Here is a 24806-nt window from a genome sequence, read left to right as displayed (position 1 = left end):
ACTATAAATGGAACCTCTCGTAAGCGACCACCTCTCTAGAGACCACTCTTTGAGATGCTTGTTTACAATTTTTGACCTCCCATAGGCGAGCACTTGACAGACAATTGGCTTCATCTCTAACGAGCATAAATTGAAAATTATTTCAACAGATGTCATAGAGCCTCCAAAGTGCTTCCGGAAATAGCCTTACCGCTTGAATTTTTGCTTGTGTGGTGTCATCGGAAAGTGTGGACAGCACCTTCTAAAGTAACCAACGAACTGAGTTTCTTTCACGTGATTTGTCCCATATACTGTATTGAATAATATGTTCAATACAAATAAGAAAATTATCATAGATCGAGGTTCGACAGTATTTCGCGGTTGTTAGGAAAGACTTTGCCGAAACAGTTCTCAATACAATCTCCTGTCAGTTTTATTGTTCCTTCTATTTCAATACTAATACAATTCGTTCCCTCAAAATTATTGCGCTTCATTCTTGCTTATAGCAGACTTGCAGGAAAGTTACTTGTTTATTTGCAGCGAGCGTAAATGGAATAGGATGAGAGACAGAAAAAAAAAAGAAGAAAATGGAGAGGAAAATGGAAATCAGCTGCCCACAAAAAGCAAGCATGAGAAGTCGCCATGCCCGGAGGCATAAATTTTACTAAAGTCGCTCCGTTCGGAAAGAGGATTTTAGCTAGGTCTAATCTGGCGTGAAAACTTGCATATATCGCTTCAATCGCTTCAATGTAGTCGTAATACATTCTACTCAAATTTAAGTATTTGCTATTCCTCCACATTAAAATTAAGGAGAAGGTGATAAATGTCTCAGTATTAGCCAGTGGAAGCTAACAGAACATCAGAATTTCTCATGAAACCTATGCTCAACGCGCATGTGGCGATAATATGGTCTTCGGTGTTGCCATGTCCCTCAACTGAACGTTTTTTTTCTTATGGAGGATCTACTACCTTACTAGCATCAAGTTGAATTCCATTTATTTTGTAGTAAGAAAAAAAGACCTACATACTTCACTTTAAGTCAGAAGTTGGAATGGTGTCTATGCAAGCCGGGTGCGTAGGTCGCATTAAAGCTTTTTTTTATTTGTTTAAGTAAAACCCTGTCAACAGGTAGTGTAAAATAAGTGCGACCGCCAATTCGAAAAACTCAGAAAATTCTTGCAAATCGCCAAATTGTCGCCACTGTCCTACCTCGGAGGCTTCCAGATTTTGGCAGAACAAACACTCGTGTTTTTTTTTAACTATTTAGCTGTCATGATATGCAAGATATGTCTTGACAAAAATTCATTGGGAAGTCTAGAAGTTTGGCGCGCGATGGCATGGTCTGATTCTTTTTCTTTCGAGCCAAACGAATTTGAGCGCCGATTTTATTCAATTGTCTGTGACTTGTATCCTGGTTACAGTTATACTGGCGGCAGTTTGGCGGAAATATGGCTTCAACGAGAAATTCTCCTTCCGCTGCAAGTATTAAAGTCAGCACAAGTAGCGCAAGCGTTAACCAAAACGCAATATATTATCCAGAAAAAAGGATCAGTTCCTCAGTAGCAATTTGCGCGAGAATTTTTCCACCTCCCTTCAGAGTGAGCTGGCTTGGTGATTGACATATGAATCAATTGGTGCTGTTTTGACGAGACCGCCGCCAAAAATTGGAAAGGGCGAAAATTTTGTGTTCGCGTAAAATTAGAAAATATTAGAATCCGCTAATACGACCCGACCTTGAGCTCTAATGTGTTTGTTAACTGCCTATGATTTGAATATTTCAAAATTATATACACAACGAACAAATGATGAGCAAATGATGAATAAACGATGCATGTTGAAACTTCCTGTTAGAATTCTTATCTACAAGCAGCCGCGTAATATTCTCTGTAAACAGTTCTATTAGGCTACAAATGATCATTGCGTTCCGTCTAAACATTATAACAGAAAAAGTCTCCTTCCGCTATATACTCTTCCTTATCTGCTGAAATCAACCTTGTGGGAGGCGATGTACTTTGCGTTGCCAGACCTGCTGAATTGCGTGATTCGACTGTCACGTACACAATGCTACCTTCAAACAATGTGCTCGTGCCATTTAAAGGTAACGTGAAATTTGTGGTGACACCGACATCATGGAAGGAAAGGACGTCTGTTGCGTATGGATGTTTGCCAACTGCAACTCGAAATCCGCTTATTCCTGATTCTTCATCATAGAAGCCAAACCAGTGAGCCCGCAGTGTTCTATTGAAAAGGTGGCAGCTGGAGTGAAGTCCAAAAACGTCATGCGTGCGGTCTGGGCTTACTATTACCGAGCCCTGTAGAAGGAAAACAAACAAAAAACAAACAAAAACGTCTATCACACCTTATTAAGAGATCTTTTGGAAACGGGTACTTTAATTTTCTTTTTTTATCAAGCAGTAATTAAAAAATGCAACGAAGATTACCGCGTTTCTACGGTCGTTTCCTCGAAAACTTTCTGATTACTAGATCGGGATCAAAAACTACTAAATATTAGTTTATTTATCGTTGCCTAGACATTATTGGTTTCATGCCATATTTTCTTACCTTGGTGGGTGGAGTATGATCAACCAGGACCGGTGTGGAAGATACTCTTTCTGCGACAAGTCCAACATTATTTTCGCATCTCACAACAGTGTAGTACCTTCCACCCGCCACTAACGAGAGCCCTGTTGCTACTATGGCCGTTTTAAAACCATTATCTACGAAATCGCCTATTAAGTGAGTACTGTCTCGAATAGCGTAACTGCACGATTTGACCCCACTTTCCTCATCCTGGAAGAAGGTGACGTTTGAGATCAGAGAACAGTTTGGTACACATGATATGACATCGGTGGCCGGCAGCACTTCGCCAACAGACGGCGGAGTGAAGTCCACTTTTATTTCGTCCGATGTTGCCAACGTAAAGAGCCCTGCGTGATTCTGTACTCGCACCGTGATGTAATAGGTCTCTTGGTGTCTTGTTTTACAGTCATTGCAAGTGATTTCTGTCGCATTGTAGGCTATTTTAGTAATGGATTTCACCTGGCAGCCATTGGGAACTGTTCCCACGCAGAATGCTGTTTTCGATATGCCACTCTCGAAATCAAATGATTTCCAAGAGGCATGAAGTTTCGCCTCGGGTCCAAGCCACAAACTAGAACCACGCGTGAGCTTCAATGATGAAAAAAGATCATTAGATGGAACATTCACGAATCAAGACTAAAAAGTATGTTAAATATTTGAATTGGGTAGCCAAACATTTTGATTTGAATTGGTGGACGAGAAATATTTCTCTTGAAATTACAGAAAATATTACCATTAAAAATGATTTCCAGGAGATGGAGGGTAACATGTATGAAGCAATGAAGCAACCATTGCTCCAAGCTACTATGCTATCCACAAATAAGGTATTCATAACGCTACAGCAGGGATATTTACTGAAGTACAGACTAAGCGGACTTCTCATAGTACATAGACCATCCCATAGTTATTCCCATTAATAATCACATGCTTCATACCTCTGTTAACTCAGGTGGTGAAGTGTCAACGAGAAAGCCATCAGACCATCCATGCGACGTCATTCCAGCACCATTCGTGGCCTCCACTGTAATGTAATACCTTACTCCGTGTGCGAGGGTAAGATTACCGGCCATCGCTGAAGTCATCATGCCGACATCCGTAAAATGTATGACGTCATCATTATCAGGGCTGGTTCTAAGGCCCCAGCGATAACTTGCTATGCCACTTTCGTGATCGCGGAATGGTTCCCATAATGCCGCTACTGCTGTCGTGGAGAATTGAAACTGAACATCAAAGAGGAGAGATAATCCGTCGTGAACTAAACCAGCATTTGGTGCGGTAGCGTCAACAACAACACCATCCGACGATGAGGTGCTACTAAAGCCATCACCGTTTGTACAGGTTACTTGACTGGTGTAGCGAGCGCCAGGAACAAGACTGAGATTTTCTTCAGTGAGGTTTCCACTGCTTTCCACGACTTTCTGCGCGACAAATGAGTCATTTCCAAAAGAGGAGCTGTTATGTGAGACGGATTGCTCGATCAATACCCACGTGCAGCCAGCAACACCTGATTCTTTATCTTCAAATTCGTCCCACTGAAACGACAGGGTATTGGTCGAATCTATAAAGTCGACATCTTGGCCAATCCCATCTATTACAACGCCCAATGAAGGCGGTGTCATATCAAATATCAGTTTTTCTGACGACATAACAGACGTTAAACCGGCTCTGTTTACAACAGACACAGTCACATAATATGTAGCGCGGATTTGAGGCATAAATGGGCTAATCATACCCGAAGTAGACAAACCTGCAGGTATTGTTTCAGCCACACAAGTGAGGGGTATTGTTCCCAAACAGTACGCACTGCTTTTTATACCGCTTTCATCGTCTTTAGCCTTATTCCAAGAAACATCTATCTCAACGCTTTTTTGTTCGTTGTCCGTGACTCTGTGGTTGGTGATGACCTCTGTTATCAGGGGGGGAGTGTAGTCAACAGTAAAGCCATTAGACGAGCTTACACTGCTGAGTCCCTTAGAAGAAGTGGCTTTTATGGTATTGTAATACTTCTGACCTAAAGTTAAGATTTCAAGACCTGGTACGATGCCTTCCAAGTCTTTCTGAACTCTTGTCCTCAGCCCAATGCTGGTGAAACGCAAAATGTCATCCTCACCTGGAGCTGCTCCTATACCCCACGCATAGTCAACGACTGGATCCATCATATCGTCCATAAAAGGATCCCAGTTAGCACCAACATTCTTTACACTGGTCAGATAGTCGACGTCAACACCTTCTATAAGTCCATCTCTAACAACATTCGGTATGGGCCAGATAGACTTTACTCGAAAACCATTGGATCGAACAGTTCTATTCATTCTCGCGTTATTCCAACATGTCAGTACATTGTAGTAGGTTGCTTCTTTGAGGAGGTTAAGATCAGCGTATTTCTGAGAATTCGAATAGGCATTTCTTTTCCCATAGGTTGTGTTATTTGTAACATCAAATTGAAGGATTTTGCCCTTCTCTCCACCCTCAATAATCCACATACATGATTGCACGCCACTTTCGGCATCTTCTACGCCAAACCAAGTCATAGAGACGTTCCACTCCTCAAGTACAATGTTATAGTCCACTCCTAATGCATCGTTTCCGTCAACGACATTACCCATCAGTGGCGGGCTTGTATCCAAAAGCATTCCATCAGAGCTGCGTGTCACAGAAATACCAGCTCCGTTGGTAACGTGTACCGTTACATACACTCTCTCCCCCGCATAAGCACGGCAGTTCGGACAGGTAATTGACATGTTGGCTCCAATATCTGTCATTGCTTTTATTTGACAACCGCGAGGCTTGGTTCCTAGACAATATTTGCTGTTCACTATGCCACTTTCTGGATCTCTTATGTTCTTCCATTGGGCCTCAATGGCCATCTTTGGTGAAAAGTAATCGATGTCATCCCCACTCGGGCCATCGTGAACGTCACTGTCAGCAGCTAATGGTGGAGTTGTGTCTATGACGAGTCCAAGCGAAGAAATTGTTGTACTTAAACCCGCTAGATTTGTTGCTATAACTGTCATGTAATAGACGTTTGCATGGGAAAGGCCGAGGTCGTTTTTGGTTACCTGCGTTGCCAGATGCACGTTCGCAAAGCTGACGATATCGTCTTGGTAAGGCCGAGTACCAATGGCAAAACGATAATTCTGGACAGCGCTCTCGTATTCGGCAAATGGGGACCATGTGGCAACAATGGATTCTGTGTCCGACTGATATTGGAATGACGGATTGCGTGATACCCCGGCTATAACGGGACCTGTCTGAATAGGTGGCGTGTTATCGATTGTAAAAATGGCAGTTGTCAAAGCTCCGAGACCTGCATTGTTCATACAAACTACACTGACATTGTAACTTTCACTGTGAAGAAGACCTGTCAAAGACAGAGAAACATTACCAGAGGATGCATTGCTCTTCTCAAGAAATAAAAGTTGTTCCGCTTTGTCCCTAACGGAGATGTTGCAGATTTTTATGCCACTTTCTATATCTTTAAACTCGACCCACGAAACGACGATGCTGCTGTTGCTGAGAAACGTTTTCCTCCCATTTTGACGTGATGATTGTCCAACTTTAACTTCTCCCGGGTTCGGTGGTGTGCCATCAAAGACCATTGCATCCGAACATGATCGCGAGACGAGACCAGCTCGGTTTCGAGACGTTACAGTTACGTAATACTTTACTCCGGGCGTAAAGATTAGATTCGTCATCGTAGTGTTGGCGTAGTTGGACCGGCCAATGTTAATGAATGTTTGAACTTGAGTTCCACATCTACTTGTACCTATGGCCCATTTGTAGTACCAAAGTTCACTTTCGGGCTCGGAGAAGCTCTTCCAGTAAACTGCGATGTTAGATTCAGAAGCCGAGTAGAAAGTATTGTCTTGTTCGTTATACCTCCATTCAGCCTGTGACTCGAAGCCTGGAAGAATCGTACTCGGTATTGGTGGAGTCCTATCTGGAATGACACCATCTGAAACCAATTCCCTGACAGAGCCAGCCTGATTTGTCACTTTTAAATGCACATAGTATTTTGTTCCACTGAGTAAAGTAAGGACTTTCTGACTTCTGACATGTGTCGAAAGACCAACATTTGTGTAGTCTTGAACACTGGTTTTGTCGCTTATGCTTGTGCCGATACTCCATTCAAATTTTTCTATACCACTCTCTAAGTCCCAGATCCCTTCCCAGTTAGCGTCCATTTCTGACAGAGACGGCTGATACTTTAGATCTGGTTCAATGACTCCATCGTGTACAATACCTTCGCTCGGAGGACTAATATCGATAAGCACTCCGTCAGAGCTCATGCAGTCGCGTAGTCCAGCATTGTTCACAGCACAAATAATGAAGTAATAGACATCATCAGCTAGGGAAAGACCGTGGACGGTAGCTGAGTTATTTAGTCCTGCGCTCTGAAACTGAGACACACCTGCAGTACTTCCACGATTTCTGCTTACTGCATACTCATAATACTGGATTCCAGACTCGCGATCCTCAAAACCATCCCATTCTGCTGACAATACTGTGGTATTTTCTTGATGGTCGATGTCAGAACCTGAACTTCCGTCACGCACTTGCGCAGCTCGTAAGTTCGGAGGAGTCCCGTCGGCGATGAAGCCATCCGAAGACACTTCGAAGCTTATCAATCCAGCTCTGTTTTCAGCTTTGATTTTGACACAATACTTTTGACCATTTGCCAGTGTGATGTTAGTTAACATAAATGAAGTAGCCTCAGGAGGTTCAACTCTTAGGAAAGTATTTCCCGTTACATGATAGTTACCAGGGACACAGCTACCGACAGCAAAATAGTACTGCTTGACTTCAGTGTGAGGTTCTGGGAACTTTGTCCAGGAACCGTAAACATGCCCCACGTCTGCTTGATATTCGATATCTACGTCAAATTTTGGCCCATCGTAAACGATTCCTTGGAACGGAGGTGTAGCATCAGGAATGACAATGACTGAATGAGCATCTTTATACAATAAAGCTTTATTGTATGCTCTTATGATGACTTGATATGCCTTTCCTTCGGACAGTGCAAGATTGTTAAATGTTGCAGAAGTCGGCAGACTAGATCCTGACACTACTTTGAAATCTGAGTTTGATGGCGACGTGCCCAAGGGCATAACAGCCCAGTCGTAGCGCTTGAGACCACTGTGGGCATCAGAAAAACCAACCCAGTCAACTGATATGGACGATACACTTGGCACGTATACACATTGTGTTCCGTTAATGAAGTCATCCTCACCGGTTACTTTGACTTGACCAGTGAACACAGGATAAGTCGTATCCACGGTAACGCCATCAGTAGTGACGTCAGTGGTTAGACCAACTGCATCGATTGCTCTAACAGTCACGAAATACTTCGCGTGGTTTCCTAACATCAGTTTGGTATGTGTGATGTTTGTCGCATTTCCTGCTGACGTCCAAGAAACAACAATGCGTCCACTGCTATCTGTTATTCTGTATTTGTACTCAACGATTCCGCTCCCTTTGTTCCCGTCGGCGAAACTATTCCAGTGTGCTGCAATCAAGGTATTGTCTGATTGGTAGTCTACATCACTTATGTGGCCATCACTAACAACACCAGCTTGTGGAGCATCATGGTCTATTAGCACGCAGTCTGATTTGACTTGAGTGTACAGACCAGCTTTGTTATAGCCTCTGACGACCGCGCAGTAGCTTTCCTTAGAAACAAGATTCAGGTTTGTTGCAGTTGAGGAGAGGTTCAGAGCTGTGGACTGGAATGACGTGATTAAACCAGCACCTAGCCGCTGTATCGCCAATGTATATAGTGAGATAGGGGAATGAGGATCTGTAAAAAGGTCCCAGTTTGCGGTAAACGTGGTTGTCCATTTGGCGTACTTGAGATCTATACCAAGTTGATTGCCATCATAGATCCTGCCCGTTATTGGTGGGGAAGTGTCAATGATGACTCCATCGCTAGTGAGGTCGGAAAACAAGCCCGCTTTTGTGAACGCGCGAACGACGAATGTCACCTTTGAGCCGTCTGTAACGCTACTGAAGGTCTTGCTTGCACTGGTGTTTAAATTTGCGTTTGTAAATGACTTAAGCTCAGTTGTCTGATTGTTGTTAAAAGAAGTTAGGAGAACTTTCCACTCATACTTAGCAACTCCATGTCTTGTTTGAAATCCTCCCCAATTTACCTGCAAGAACTTGGAGGCTTGGTAGCTTAGGTCAGCTCCGGGACCATCGTGGATCCACCCAACTTTAGGCGTCGATGTGTCAATTGTAATCTCGCCGCTGCAGATAAGCTGTGGAATGTTATTTCTTACATCAGAAGCTTGTATTGAAACTTTGTATTTGCTGTTATCTTGAAGATTTAATCCTGACAGCGCTTGTTGGACATTGTTATTAGAAAACGTTCCAGTCACACTAGACGCGTTGTTGCAAGCAGAAGATGCTGGTAAAAGAAACCATTGAAGTGTCAATGCGCCACATGAGACGGAAAATCCTGTCATCTGAAGGTAAAGTTTATCTGTATAGTACTGAGAGTGAATGACTGACTGAAATGTTTGGTCCCTAAGTTGTGCTGTGCCGGTTGTTAAGGCGATACTATCTGTCTCAGCACCAGGGCATGTTCCAAGACTTCCGTCGCACCTGCGGAGAATTTAACCATTGAAGAATTATTTAACAGGATTGAATAATCTTAAAAAAAGTAATTATTACGGGCATTGGATGCATTGTGTTCCAAATAAAGTAGTGCCTTCACTCAACGGGGAAAAGATGTGTTTCAGCAACGACTGTTGTTAAAAGCTAGAGATTTTGAGAAGCTCCGCCCTGATTCAATGCAATGATGTTTTTCCCTTAAAGCTATAATTAGAAAAAAAAAAGACAACAGGAAGAATTAAAAAGAAACTTAATTAATGCTCATCTTTGACTGTTTAATGCTCTTTAAGAGTACTTTTCTTGATTCTTTCTCATTTTCTTCAAGGATTAGCTTCCTTAACATGAATTCATGAAACCAACTTAGCGAGAACTCTTGCTTTTTGTTATTTTTTTCCTCCTTCTTACATCTCGCATTAAAACTGAACTTGCTTCCACAAACCATTTTTTTACCGTTCAGTTCCGGTGACCAAAATTGTCACCGTCTTGAGTTTACTCGTTGTTCATCCGCAGGATGTAGGGTGAAAAATCAGGCAGCAACTTAGCTTAACTTAGTGAAAGTCGATTCTCTCTCTCTCTCTCTCTCTCTCTCTCTCTCTCTCTCTCTCTCTCTCTCTCTCTCTCTCTCTAAAAAAAAAATCGTATTTTCAACTAAACAAAGTATGCTGATTTTTTTTTGACATCAAATTGAGTTTATCTAGACTAGTCAATAGAGTTTGGGGGAATTAGTAACATAGCCGGTCATCAATGCTGGAAATTTTCGTAACAAATTAACTGTGGCTTGGCATGGCGTCTGATAGGTGAGGAGGTTGGCTTGCATATCAGTAAGGTTCTTCTGATAACAAATCAAGCAAAAAAGGATTTCGAGAAGTTAAAATTGCTTTCCATCATGAATGTCGTAAGATGCTGTCATCTCTCACCGTTCATGCCGATCACAAGCGTCTAAAGCTGGGCGGCAAATTGCTCCACTTGGCCTGAAGATCGCGCGGCAAGATCCGTCACCAACACACTTAGAGGTTTGGATACAGCTTGTGGCGGAATAAGAAGCTTGGCAAGAGTAACCTTGCCCAATGCACCTAATAAGGCAATAAAATTCGGGCCCCTCTCTTAGTCAAGTGTTCCTCTAAATCCCTAGCTGTATCGCATCAGTTCTTTACATCGTCGGTAGTTGATACTCTAAGGTGTTGGTTGATGTTGGGGGGTGGCAGGTAAAACATTACAAGAAAAAAATGATAATTAATTATATTGTATACATAAATTAACTTTAAGAAGTGCTTTTCTCCCTAATACTAATTAAAATATAGAGAAATGGAAAGCATATCGACAAAGTCACGGGTTTATTTTGTCAAAAAAGGAATATAGTTTTCAGTTCCGTCTTGCGATTTGGAATGGCCTCCTATGTTTTGCCTCCATGAAAATTTAATGAGAAAAGACCTCGTAGATATTTGGAAGATCATGATTATCATCTCAAGTTCGGCTTTTAGCGATTGTTTAAAGAGAGCAATTTTTTTCGCCAGTTAACAGGCGTTACTCTTTAACCCTGTAACTCCCGGAAGTGACTAACATGTAACTTCCCCTATGATATCCATACATTATGCAGCAAGCAGGAAATGAGAGTACTCAAGCTTATCAGGTTGAAGTTGTTATCTCGATCTTACTCCAAATTCTTGTAACTAAGTTACAGGGGAATGTGAAGCAGCCAGAAGAGAGAATAAACAATCAGATCTTGGGAGTTAAAGGGTTAACGATACTAACTTGCCAAGGTTACACGTGTCTTGTTTTGTGCAACTGTTGCCATCATCACAAGAGATTGCAGGGCGATTACTCCAAGCACTATTGGCACGAGCTACTGTGTCGTATAAGTCACACCACTGACACTGATTTGATGGATTCACTGCCTGGTTACTATGGTCCTGGCCTGCAGCATGAGCAGAAAAGTTATCAGATAGTTTCATGTGCTCAAAAGATTGACAATGAAAACGAGATACCAGCCGCTCGGTGACATTGTACGCTTATTATTGAGATAAAGCTGCTATATATCTGGAAACTAGCAATTGATTCCAAAGAATAGCCATCAAGGATTGATGCACCATATTTTGTGTTGGTATCTTACTCGTAGCGGGTATCAATTGCGAGAAAATGAGTATAACATGGAGCAATATGACTCACCTGCTATCGTACACATGCACTTGCTGTTCGCAAAACCAAATCCAGTTTTCATACCGCAATTCTTTCCATTACAGTATTGACATACCGGGTCGCAGTTGAAAGGTGTGGCTGTGCACTGGCCGCCTTGACACCTGTCTGCACGTGTGCATGGATTACCATCGTCACATGCTACGCCGTCTCGATTAGACCACGTGCTGGTACTATCGCTAGGGTTACACCACTGAAAGAAACAAAAGAAATACTTGAATCTTATCCGCAGGTCACAATATCACTTATTTCATTTTGTTGCGATGAGATTCCTTTACACGAAAGAGGAGCCTCTTTATCGACATTTGACTTTGTAGCTCAGTTGGAAGAAGGGCTCCTTTAAGTATACGGTAAAGTAAAGTAATGACAAATTTAGGTAAAATATGGAAACGCACTCTGTTTGTTTACACAAACGTATTTTCTACTTGAATTCTTCAGCCCGCCAAAGCGTGAATAGCCAATCATATCATGTCAATATGAATGACTCCCAAAGGGTTTCTTGCGGCACAACAGCCTGGTCGCATAAACATCTCCTGATTTCAGTTGCACTTGGAGATCTTTTCTAATTGTCTGCGTTTAACTAGAATGTGAACGGAGAATAATAAAGGTAAAAGGCCCTTAGGTGAAAGTTAAAAAAAGCCTGGCCGCAGAATAACGAAACAATCTCACCGAAACGGTTGAAGGCTCGTGAATTAGGCTTGAACTCGACCAGCAACCATTAGGTTTTGCCGCGGCGTGCTGAAGCTGCTTTTAACTTGAAAAAAAAAAGGGTTAAAATCAAAACTGCCGTTCAGCAGAATTTTTGAATTTTTGATGATGGACACCCGCGAAGGCCTATTGTATCCTTACTATTTGTGGGACGGACAAATTCGAGTCCCCTCAAAGCCTTATTTTTTCACATTTTTCTCTCCAATTTCTTTATTGCAGCTCACCTTTACGGATCATTTCTTTTTTTGAATAATATTCACTGGTCAAAATATTATTCATTTCAACTGATCGTAAACAAACAAACAAAGTTCGTAGGTAATTTAGTGTTAACAACTGAGTTGAAAACGTAAATTAGCCACCGAAAAAGGGTGAAAAAACTGACGTTTCGAGCGTTAGCCCTTCGTCAGAGCGATGGTGCGAAACGTCAGTTTTTTTACCCATTACGGTGGCAAATTTACGTTTTCAACTCAGTTGTTAACATTAAATTACCTGCTATACTCTCCCACCGACGCAGCACCACAGTTTCTTTAGAAACTTACCCCTTTAGACAAAGTTCGTAGTCTGAACGGTGGCGTACCTGACAAGGATTTCCTGGCTTGTAGTGATACATTGCGTAACATGTTCCTTGGCCTCCCTGTTGTATTATGCAATATCCAGGCTCGATTGGACAGCCCCTGCCGTCGTGTATTTCACAGGACAGGCAGTTGTAGGGCGTTCCCACGCACGAGCCGCTTAAACAGCGGTCGTCTTTTGTCTTCAGATTGGCGTCGTTGCACTTAAGGTTATTGTTGTTGGTCCATCTATCATTATGGTTACTGTTACATTCCTAAGGAGATCGGAAGTAGCGTGAATAAAACAATAACGATTTGTGTATATGTTATCATTTTAACAATTCATAATAATCCTGATTATAATTACAAAGAGTTTCTGAAGGCGACGTTTCGAGCTTTAGCCCTTCGTCAAAGTGAAGGGCTGACGCTTGAAACGCCATCTTAAGAAATCCTTTACGGTAAACAATTTACATTATCAACGCAGTGGATAAAACCAAATTATATTGTAATACTGACACAGCCTCCCTCTTTTAGCCCTCTTAGATATACTCAATATTTTTTCCCTTCATTTGGTCTTTACAAGAGGATTCAGTATTCGTGCACATTTTTCACCTCTTCCTAAAGGGCTTCACCGTTATTCCAACAGGAAGTTCAATATTAATTTTATGAAAGATGCAAGGCTGCCAACCATATTACCTGGCATTGATGACCTGGTCGAAGTGCACCGTGATTGAAACACTGCCGCATACCACTTTCGCTGATTACACAGTATCCTGATTTTACGCGGCACGCGTCATTGTAGCACTCCTCGCACGGGAGGCACGAGAAAGGCGTGCCGGAGCAAACCCCATTAGAACAGCGATCATTTTTAGTGCATGCTATGCGGTCGGTACACGATAACGCATCGTTGTTTGTCCAGGCGAGCTTGTTGTTGCTCTTACAATCCTATCCAACGAAAAAAAACGATTCATCAACATTCATCAGTTGGATCACGAAGAGTTTGGTTATCTTTGCTTAGTGGGCAAGTAAAACACTGAGGAGTTCATGGACTTAATCGCAAGGTAGAGGGGGTAATATTTTTCCACGAATAGTTTTATTGAGAATAAGCAATTTCAGGAGCTATTGATGAAACTTTATTCTTTATTATGTAACCTCTCACATTCTTGATTTGTGTAGACCTGTTATTGAAAAAACGGAAAAGTCCCTGGCGATGCCCTTCTCTAAACACCAGTTCTACCAAACCGTCAACCAAAAAGCAGTACTTTTTACAGTGTTTTCATTGTTAGAGCTGTTTTTTAGGTGCTGTGTTCGAAAGTGATTCCGACACAGACTGAACAATTCCTTGAACTGTTTAGCCGGACTCTGAACTTTTTTGCGCCTTAAAGATGGGAAAATATCATTGTATCCTATTGTTGTGATGGTACGTGGTTGTTTTGACCGAACACGCCGGTTTGAATGAACTATTTCTGCACTTGATACGCACGCTTTGCTTCTACATAATTATGATAAGCTATCTCGTATTTTTCTTTTAAAGAAAACCTACTTAAAACGCCGGCCATTGTTTCACTCGTAAATTTTTGGCGTATCCAAATGTTGCGACATGCAAGGTTCGCATTTGATTAGCTATTTGTGAGTTTTTTTGATTATTGACAAATCAGAATGTCTGGTTTGTCACTTATTTGCTCTGAATTAACCCTCTTCTGCATTGAGCTACCTGAAAACTGCATTTATCTTAACCAATCAGTACTGAGTAACTTTTTTCATGTGCGTTGTTGCCAGCAGAGCTCGCAGCACGCGCCGCGTAACCCAATAATTATACGAAATAGTAGTAATAGTAACCCATCAAGCCAAAAAAATTGAGACTTACGACCGTACGACCGTTCTACCGACCGTACAAGGTGCTTCTTTTAGCATGCGCGGCCAAGTGCATTGCGGACACGTTCTTAGCCATTATGTAATGGAAGGGCAAAGGAGAAGGTAATGCGCAGGCGCGACTGCGTGCGTAACTAGGATACCCCAATAGTGCCAGGAGATACCGGCAGATCTTAATGAAGTGTGCAATATATCGTGGGTGCGCGGTTTGGCATTATACGAGGGCTTTACATGAGCTAGTAATTGTGACGCCGCGTAAGCTAATAATTAGTAACACGCGTTTAGAGCGTGAAATCAAACTGGTGAGGTTGTTCTAAGAGTAGCTCTCAGTGTTTTGAAATTTTTAATCAACTCGCAAAGCGACGATACCGGCAGAGCTAAAGCTTTGTCAACCGGAGGAAATTGCTATAATTCAAGCTCGCGGAGAAAGGGTTTTGAGTGAAAATAGGCTGGAAGGAAAGAGACAGAGCCACCAAAGAAAGCAAGATGTAAAAGGCGTAAGGTAAGTCGAGGAAAAAGCGCAAGAAAGTTAGAAAGGACGCTAAAATAGGCAGAATTCGGCGAGAGGAACACGGAAGAGAACAAGAAAAGGCATTAGTAAATAGGCGAATATCTGGCGAAGGAGAAGGAAATACAAAGAGCTCCAGAAAACAGACTGAAAAGGAGTCATCAACAAAGAGAAGCGAACCATAATGGATCCTAGAAAGAAGAGGAGGTAAGTCGTGTCTTAACAGGGCTTTCGCTTACGCTAATGCGGAGAAAAATTCAAACCTTTTTTTCCCAATCTTCGTTAGATACTAGCTTTAGTTTATAATTCAAATCACGTCTTGGTAAAACAATGACTTTGCATTCATCGCTTTTAAACTCTCGCACGGCTTCATCTCTCGAATAACATTTCAAAGTGTTAGTATTCTTCAAATTATTTCTTGTCCTACCTTTTGGAATGTTTAATGCAGTAGTGGTATTTAGAGAAAAGAAGTTATCTTACGGATTATGTTTTGCCTAGGAATGATAGCGAACGGCGTGAGCAAGTTTCTACAATTCTCTGTTCAGTTGGTTATCGCAAGGGTTACATTATTCATTTAAAAAAATCGCGCTTTGTCGAAGGTTTGTCGTTTTACCCTAAGAACGAAGTAATAGCCTTTCCCAAAATTGAATTATTATGAGATTGAGTCGGCGATGTTTATGTTTATATTAAGTCTGACGCAGCAATTTGATTTTGAAAATATCGTCATGTGAAATATTGAAATGTGAAGAGCAAGTAAATTCACGGGTAAAATGGTGTTAATCCTGAAGTGGGAAGAATGAATTTCATTGTTTGGTCATGGTGCTTTTCAGCGCTATGTTTTCATGCTTTCTGCTCGATTCGTTCGAACTTGAAGAAGCGGTTTGTCTCACAAAAACATGGAGCCACTTTCTCTTCGCTCCACATCTCGAGACGTACTTAATGCTTGGGTTATGATGAACATACCTGCGATACGATAATTTTTTCCTAATTCTGGAAACTGAACTAATTTCTGAAACTGATAGTCATCACATTTTACAGGAGGCGTTCGAGCTGTGATCGTGTAATTAATCGGGGCCCTGGCAATTTGAGCTCACAAGCACGCTGGTAAACACATAGTTAGCGTACATAATTCTTGTTTACAATTTTCGAATTCTAGAGCGGTTTTTGAGAGTCCCTATCTGTAACCTTTTCTAAAAATATTTTCTGTTGAATTCATTGAGGTACGATCTCGGAATTTCATTAGTGATTATTTATTCGTATCGGCACCATAATTTTGGGGAGTTTTGTTGACACGAGTTTACAATTCGTGAACCATTTCTGTAACCTGCTTGGATATTTTCTTGCAGATTAATTGAGTCACACTCTCGGAATTTTATAAGGAATTAATAACAATAAATCAGTATATGTAGCCCAAGTGAAGCTCATTTTAAACTGTCCATACCATTTTAGGAAACTATACTTGAGTGACTCGCGGTGAATTTGCCTGGCATAACTCGTTGATTATTTTATTATTTTGTAGCCCCAAAAGCCCGGCTTACGACTCTGGAGGTATTGAACTTGATATATTTGATACATAAGTCACCCTATAAGGAGGAAGATTAGAATAAAAGTGCTTTTACGACCGTATATTGCACCCGGTTTACATATGTAGATAACTGCTTAAATTAACCTATTGTAGCTGTATTCAGAAGCATAGACATTTAGGTAATATGCATCTGCTCCATTTTTTTTTAAAGAGGTTTCCCTTTATGTAACATACATCAATTCCTTTAATTTCTTTCTTAACCTGCCTGCAAATAATTAAAGTTTGTGTTATAATTGAAGTGTGAGAAGATAAAACAGAAGTGCTGCAGAGTTCTCTTTCCAGATTGAATTCAGGTGAGAACATCAGTGTACTATTTAGTCTCATGGGCTTCTCCTGAATCTTAAATTTTGTTTCCTTGGTTTTTTCACAAAGCCTCTTTTTTATCTGTGTGCCAGCTAATGATTAAAATCTAAGTGAATAGATACGCCATATTTTAGTAGTTTTTTTTTTTACTCCCAAGATTTCGTTAGTAATTCTCCATAGTGTCGCCATACAATTCATGTGATGTTAGTTTGGAACATTTGGAATTGGATCAACCAATAATCCTGTAATTGATATTTTTCTTTATTCTCATTACTTGTCTGCTTTATATCATATTGATAGTGTGAGGAGAAATTCTGTGTAGGTCTCTAGTGGGACTTTTTAGGGTTAAAATTGGGGATTTCGTTATATTTTAATGATTAAAATATTCTCATGCTTTCAAATGTAGCAAAACAATTGTGATGAGAATCTGATATTATGAAACACTTACAATGGGAAAACCTGCTGCTGGTAGCTTATGTCTTTAATATTAAAATTTTCATGGGAAATGCTTTTCTTTGAAAGTGGGGATACAGGAGTTTTCAAAGATGATAGAAATAAGCTCTTTGCAAGTAATGAAAAGCAAATTGACAACCATACTTCTTTAATTCTTGAAATGCTTTACTCATACATGTCAGTTGTGTGTATCTACCATTGTATAGGTGTCTCTAAAAAGCCTTTTTGGTGTGGCTGTTGTTCTTTGTTGATCTTTGTAGCCAAAAAAGCTACTAAAGGCGCTGAACTTAAATTTTTATGTCAAGGCACCCTACCAGGTGGAAGAGTAGAAAACCACAAAATGATGTTTATTAGGCACTAGCACTTACCACAATCACATATTCAAGCAAAAATCTACGTATATAAAAATAATCACCTGATTGCCCTTTACATCCTAACATCAGTATGCATATTCTCCATACTGTTCTCTACACAATTCCTAATGTGCTGGCTGGGAGGTTTTTTTTTTTAACAATCAAGAGACTTTTCAGTTGTTTATCATTTCCCTTATTCTCATAACTTAATGTTTGATTCAGTGATGATATTGAAAGGAGAAATTAGATGACTTAGTCACTCTCAGGGGTTAAAGGGTTAATAACTGTACACACTTTCTATGCCACTCCTTGCATTTGTCGGCAACAATACAGTGTAGTTAAGATTGTTAAGAAAACAAACAAACAAATGAGCAGAGCACAGTGAAGTGAGGGTAACTGTAAACTTTACCATATGATAACAAAAAACATAACAGAATACTATAGAAGGGAAACTTGAGTTGTGCTAGCTAATTTTCTATATTGCCCTTCATGTTTTTGATCAAATAAAATTGAGTAGTGTTCATTACTGCGAAGATCGCTTTCATATTCACGTCTTTAGCCGCAGTTCAAATATATGACTTTCATATATTCGCAACCGTTTATTCACCACTTCACGGGTTTATTTGGAACCAACACAATGACCAGCTCCCAGTTGGCTTGTTAGCTCATTTGGTAGAGCACTGCACCGGTATCGCAAGGGTCATGGGTTCAAATCCCGTACAGGCCTGAATTATTTTTCAGGCCTTCTTTTCACTACCACTTAAGAGCTGATGTCAGCATGCATCAAACAAACAGCGGCAAGTCACCCAAATTTGTTTTCCCTCCTACTTTCATATTTTGTGGCCCAATATGTTCTAATAGTTGTGGTATATTTTTTTGGTAAAAATTTATTTTAGTTTTCGAGAAATAACGTTTTTCGTTCGACCGCCCAAATATGCAAATTTTCACCGTGAATATTACACGAGTTGTGTGACCTCATGTAACGAATGTACTAGACCTACGGTAATTTTGTTAACATAATCCTTTGTTTTATCATCTAAACTTAATCCCCTGTCGTTATTGAAGCTGGTAAAGAAATATTTATTTTACATACTTTTCCTATGTCTAAAAGTAGCATCAAAACAAAGACAGTTTTAACAATGACCGATATAACACGATCTACTGAGCTTCAAGCTTTTATAAGACAAAAGGATGGTTATAAAGTTACTATAAAAATTTCTTTGTGTATTTGTGTTGTTCTATCTTGAGACGAACTCAAAGTCTGACAAAATTTACTCGATAGCGACTATGAAATATACATGTGCGCCTACTTGTCGCCACCGTCAATTGGAATAAATCACAACAATTTGTAAAAAAGTCTAACGTAACACTCTTACCTTGTTTATTTATGATTTTATAAGCCGTTTCTATTATTATATTACGCCTGGGTATTACTTTTTTGACAGGAGCTCAGGTTTTGCGTTGTGTTTTCCCCTCCCTCATTTATATCATAAGCTAGTCACACAATAATTGATACCGACACAAGTGAATATTTACCATTTATAAAGATTTTTGTTTGCGTTGAATTGAAAATATTAAAATATGTACTTTCTTCACTAATCGTTGTTTCAGCGGCAGCGAAGCAGTTAAAATCGGGTTGTTGCTTCAACGCTACTGAAATTTTTAGTATTCAGACAATTTCATATACCATTTCTGGAGCACAATTAAAGAAAGCAAGCTATTCAAACCCTATAAATTTTGATTCAGGTAATTATTTGAATATGTGGGTAACATTTGATGTTTTCACATGTAACAGGATGATCAAGCTGAGGAGTGAACTCTACTGTAGCAATTAGGTGACTAATGCGGAAACTGGGGCACTAATTGTAAATACACCTTGGCTTGCAATTCTGATGATTACAGTTTGCTGAGGTAATTGAAATGTCAGTCCCCAAGCAGGAACTTTCCACATTACCTGTACAGTCATATGCTATGAGATAACGTTAGAAAAATGTATTTTTGTCGGTAAAACTATTGTTAGTACATTACCACCTAGGGACAAAAATTAATGATTTCCTGTATCGTGTAAGCATGAACGTTTGGGAGAAGTTATGGTGGTAATTGACCTTTTCTTTGCTAGGATGCATAGGGTCTGATGATTATAATGCATATGTTTTGGCTTTCAAACTTTCAACTTTGTTTTAATTGTAACTCTTTGCCATATCTATTTCTCTGTACCTTAAGCCCTCAGAGTTGAAGGAGGTGAGTCAATAACCTGACTTCCTTTTTTTGGAATTGTGTGATTATATAATTTTGCTGTGTAAGTTACTACATTGTAACATGTAATGTTGTTATTTAGATTGCATTAAATACTCTTGCTAAATCTTTTTTTAATGCATAGTGTTTCTTATCAATACTTATACCCAAACGAAATGTTGATATACAGAACTTGTCACAAGACATGCAAGTTTTAAATGGTTGGAATATGGAAAGGATAGGATCCTCCTCTAACTAGGACTGAAATTAATGGGGGCCCTTCTTTTTTTTAATTCATGTTTTTACTTTGACCTGCCTCCTTCCCCATAATGTTTAGGGCTCATAGATGAAGAGAACATTGCTTATATTTTAACCCATGAAAGTTTAATTAATTGGCGTCCGCATAACGCATAAAGCAAGAATATAAATGCCTTAGCTTTATAGATTGAAAAATAAAAATAAGAGTTGTGCAGACCATATCTTACTTTTTAGCCTCCTCTTAATATTTATTCAAATAACATACATTAGTCAATATCAGTCTCGTTCACTCTCACTTACTGCTGAGCTTGTGGAAAGATAACCTCAGTATTTCTTTAAATTAACAAAGAGAAGCATGCCCTCTCACCACAGATAGTTCTTTTGTTCTTTATCATTACAAACATGGCCCCGGTCGTTCGAAGGTTGGATAGCGCTATCCACTGGATAAAACTCTATCTCATGGATAATGCTATACGTTTTGCTATCACTTATCTGTTGAATAACAATTTATCTGTTGGATAGCATGATCCGCCCTTTATAAAACTGGGCCCTGGTCTAAATTGTAAATGAAGGTGATTGTTCCGGGTAGGCTAACCTTATAAATTAGTTGTGAAAATTTCCTGAACATGTCATTGTATGAATGTTTGACTCAATTTTACCTCACTAACCTAAACTGAATGAATAGAAACTTAAAATTTATTTGTTATACTTTTGAGGTATGCATCAAGATTTCGAAGTCACAGCAGGCTTGAACTATAGGTTTACAGAAAATCTGCATGTGCTTGTGTTTTCAACATATAAAACCGGGATTATGACTACTTTGAATGATTTTACTACCTCCTGCTGTACAGTTACAGGCAGGTATTGTAAAAAGGTTTGCTTCGCTTTTTCATTAGTAAGCATTTCTTTTTCAAGGAATCTTGATTATCAGGGCTATGCTGAATTCTAATTTTTCAAACAAACTATATTCTTTTGAATATTCCTAGACTTCCTAGTATCAGTTAATATTAATGTAATTAAAATAATTGTATAAACTCTTGCAGATGTATGGCACATTATTTTTTCCTCTGATCCAACTGACATTTTATTATGTGTAGGGATTGGTATTGGCGATAAAAGTATAGTCATATCAAAGTTTTGAGCACAGCCTATGCATCGAATTTATGTAATAAATTATTGCATCCTTCTTAAAACTAGTTTATCAGAATAAGAATGAGGAAATTACCAGGCGCAATTATGGCTTTTGGGATACTAGTTTCTAGGTTTGAAAAAAGTCACTGCCTATTTAAATCCTCATTTCCTTTCCCCTGAGAGGCTAACCTTATCAAAACGTTGCCAACAGGGGTGATTAGCAAATTAATGATAAAGACAAGAGAGCCTATTTCCTCATACACCCTTCTCAATCCTGATAGCTTTTTATGGACATGGCATTTCAAACATGTTGTATATGCCACAAAAATTGCATTTCCTTGACTAGTTATTTTGCAATAGTGTTTACAAGTTGTGGAAAATGGTTGGGTTGAAATATAATACAAAGACTTGCCAGTAGATAGTCAAATAACAACTTTTTACATATCAATAACACTTATTGTTGCGTTTCATGTTGCAAAAACTCCACCTTCCAGGAAATTCAATTAATTGCAAACACGAGGAAATACCACTAAAAATGTTCAACCTATTTAATATAGCCAATAACGACATCAACTCAACTTTTAAACTAAAGAGAAAACTTGATTGACGTTTGGAATTGATTTCTGTGATGGAAAAATGTAATCCAGGTACTATCTCAAGTTTTCCTAAAGACACCCACATGGAATGAAGTTGCAGCAGGGGTTACCGAAATGTTAGGGAAAACCAGTGGGGCATGCAGTCATGCCTGGCAACTTCAAGCGGAGATATAAGAGAAGCCCATACGATTCTGGTGTATTGTTTTACAGACCCACTGTTCTCACTCCTCAATCGACCAGTAGTGCTAACGCGAAGAAGTTTACCGTCGTTTCTTTCGATTTTGGCTCAATTTTCCCAACCGAAATTTTGAGTCACGTTCAATGGAATTTAATTTTCACTGATGCTGACATCATACACTTCATCTGAAGAAGAAAACATTCCCTACCTTCGAAAATTTGCTTTAAACACCAGGAACAACAATGAGGGTCCTAGGCTGTTTGATGATACCGCTGACTAGCATGCGTGTTGATCGCCTTGCAAGTTGTGAGAACATCGTCCCCAAGTTCCAGACCTCGTCAATTGTTCCCCCCTGCCCATCCCCCGGACTGGTCTCTAAACCTCCTTAAAGAAACTCTTCTACAGCCAGTGATGAAGAGTTTTATTTCAGTTTTTATTCAGAATAATAGAGGGCTGGAAAATAAACTAACCAGAGCTCCGCTTTTAGGCTTGGCTAAATCTATATGAAAGTCTTAGAAATGTTACCTGACACTGATTGCTAGGGTTCACTGTACCATACACGTGACAGTGGTTGTTGATCTTACATTGCCTCAAGTCACATTGTGTACCCAGCTTGGTGTAGCAAGAATAGCATTTGCATGTGTAACTGCCATATGTGTTGGTGCATTCATGTTGGCATGGACTGTTGATGCACTCATTATCGTCTGTTAAAAGACAGAAAAATGGAAATGTGAAGATCTTCAATTCATGAGCCATAATTTGCAAGCTACTTATATTTTGTAAAGAAATATTAATGACAGTAATAATGATCAAACACTCAAATTGTTGAACATTACAACTTGCTATCACATTTGATATAAAAATTTTCAAAAATTTTCATTTTATAAATTTAAAACTGCGTTATTCAAGATGAGGTCAAGATGGCTGGATATTAGTCGAAGTCTCTTCTTATTGTGTTCTTCTGGACCGTGGCTAAGTTGAGGTACATTAAAACGCAAAAAAGAGAGCAAGGCTGATAATTAGCCATCTTGACTGAACAATCTTGATCAATAATGGAGTTATTTCGCGTGAATAAGAACCAAGAATGATTTGTTATTTTCGAGCCCCGGGAAAGAAAGCTAACTTTGATGGCGTGTGCTCGTTTTTTCTTTTTTTTTTTTAATCGACACATAGAAAAAATAAATGATTTAATAACTTCATTCTTCATTGGTCCCGAATTCAACTATCTTAGCTAGAGGCCAAATGTTTACCAGTCCTGGACCCTCGTATTCCGTAGATTTTTTCCTAAACAGTTGGGATAGCTGAACAGTCTTTTCTTCGAGTTCAATTTGTTAAATTCCAAAACATTCCTTGAAATTTTCCTAAGGCAACATCTCAGTGAGAATATACCTTTTAAAATAAGAGTAATGTTGTTAAACAAAGAGGCATACGATTTTCGCCCTTCCAAAATAAAAGGATCTCTATGCGATGTTTTGAGCAAAGTTTTGAAACAGGAAAGATACTATACAGCCGAAGAGGTACACGAAATAGCGATTTAATAAGCTAGATAAACACGCGTTTTAGAAGCAATTGTACACAATAAAGGATCAACGATGCGTCGAGTTGCAGAAAATTTCAACATGTCGCAAATTATGAGTTTGAGTAGTCTAAACTGACTTTTTCAAGATGCTCACACCGAAACATCAGTCCATTTCGCAGCCTGAATACGCCACCTTTTTCAGGAAGTAGACTCACCTTTCTCGCAACATTTTCCTCCGTATCCCAATCGGCAACTACATCCACCACTATTCGGGGTACCGCCGTTTTGGCAGTTACCCCTGTTACACGCTTGCGTCACTTTCAAACTATATGGACACTGTCCACCGCATTCCTCGGAAGAAGTTTTCCGTCGCGTGCGAGTTTGTGTGCCACTCGTTCCACAATAATGGGAGCAAGAACTCCAAATACTCCAGCTCCCAACCTGACAGTTTACTGGATTGCATGGAGGTGGAGGTGGACTTCTTCGTCGTCTTCGTCTTCGCCTCCAAAGCCAAGAAGAAATCGGATTGATCCCAATGCACAAGAGCAGAAAGCAAATTGTCAAAATGATAATTTTCATATCGCGTTTCTCTCAGTTGTTTGCTTAGTAATTTCTCTTACTAATTTAAACCTTATCAAATCATCTGGTTTCTCTATGAGTTTCCTGTTCGCTCCTAAGGGAAGAAAGCTACTTCCGATAGTGCGTGGACTGATGTAATTTTTTACACAAACACTATTATGCTAATTTTCAAAGGGCAAAATTGCTCGAGCGTAGGAAAGTACTATTTTAGGATTAGTGTATGCTGAGACAAAAAGTTTCTCAGAATTTTCGTGTTGTTTTGGCGATCTCTTTGCAATCGAGACGATTTTTATTTCCAGTGAATTCTTAATAAAGTTATCAAAATGCCCCTGCCTCGTTGTAATTTTACCTTTTATTAGGTCGCTCATCTTAACATACACAAACTGAAAATAAGGAAACATTCGAGACTCGAAGTAGTGCTTTACAACTTCTGACGCGTGGACTGTTGTTGATGTGGTTTTTTGCTTAAACGCCATTATGCTAATTTTCAATGGTTCTAAAGGGGAAAAATTGCTTGAACGTAGGAAAGTACTATTTTAGGATAAGTGTATGCTGAGACAAAAAGTTTCAGAATTTTCGTGTTGTTTTGGCGATCTCTTTGCAATCGAGACGA

General features: G+C 39.7%; 1 protein-coding gene across 1 annotated transcript; it reads right to left on the bottom strand.

Annotated features, from left to right (window-relative positions):
* Positions 1 to 390: 390 nt before the first annotated feature.
* LOC113677777 (uncharacterized) lies at positions 391 to 24317 on the bottom strand. Its single transcript, XM_089204572.1, has 10 exons — positions 23830 to 24317; positions 22621 to 22799; positions 13320 to 13568; positions 12650 to 12898; positions 11338 to 11557; positions 10924 to 11086; positions 10089 to 10244; positions 3495 to 9162; positions 2542 to 3147; positions 391 to 2291 (listed from the first exon to the last, which is right to left on the bottom strand). The coding sequence occupies exons 1-10, from the start codon at positions 24191 to 24193 to the stop codon at positions 1908 to 1910; spliced, it is 8238 nt and encodes a 2745-aa protein (XP_089060698.1). The 5' UTR covers positions 24194 to 24317; the 3' UTR covers positions 391 to 1907.
* Positions 24318 to 24806: the final 489 nt, after the last annotated feature.

Source organism: Pocillopora damicornis, chromosome 4 (genome assembly GCF_964200805.1).
Source record: "Pocillopora damicornis chromosome 4, jaPocDami1.2, whole genome shotgun sequence".
NCBI classification, from domain to species: domain Eukaryota; kingdom Metazoa; phylum Cnidaria; class Anthozoa; order Scleractinia; family Pocilloporidae; genus Pocillopora; species Pocillopora damicornis.
This window is presented reverse-complemented; position numbering and strand designations above follow the sequence as displayed.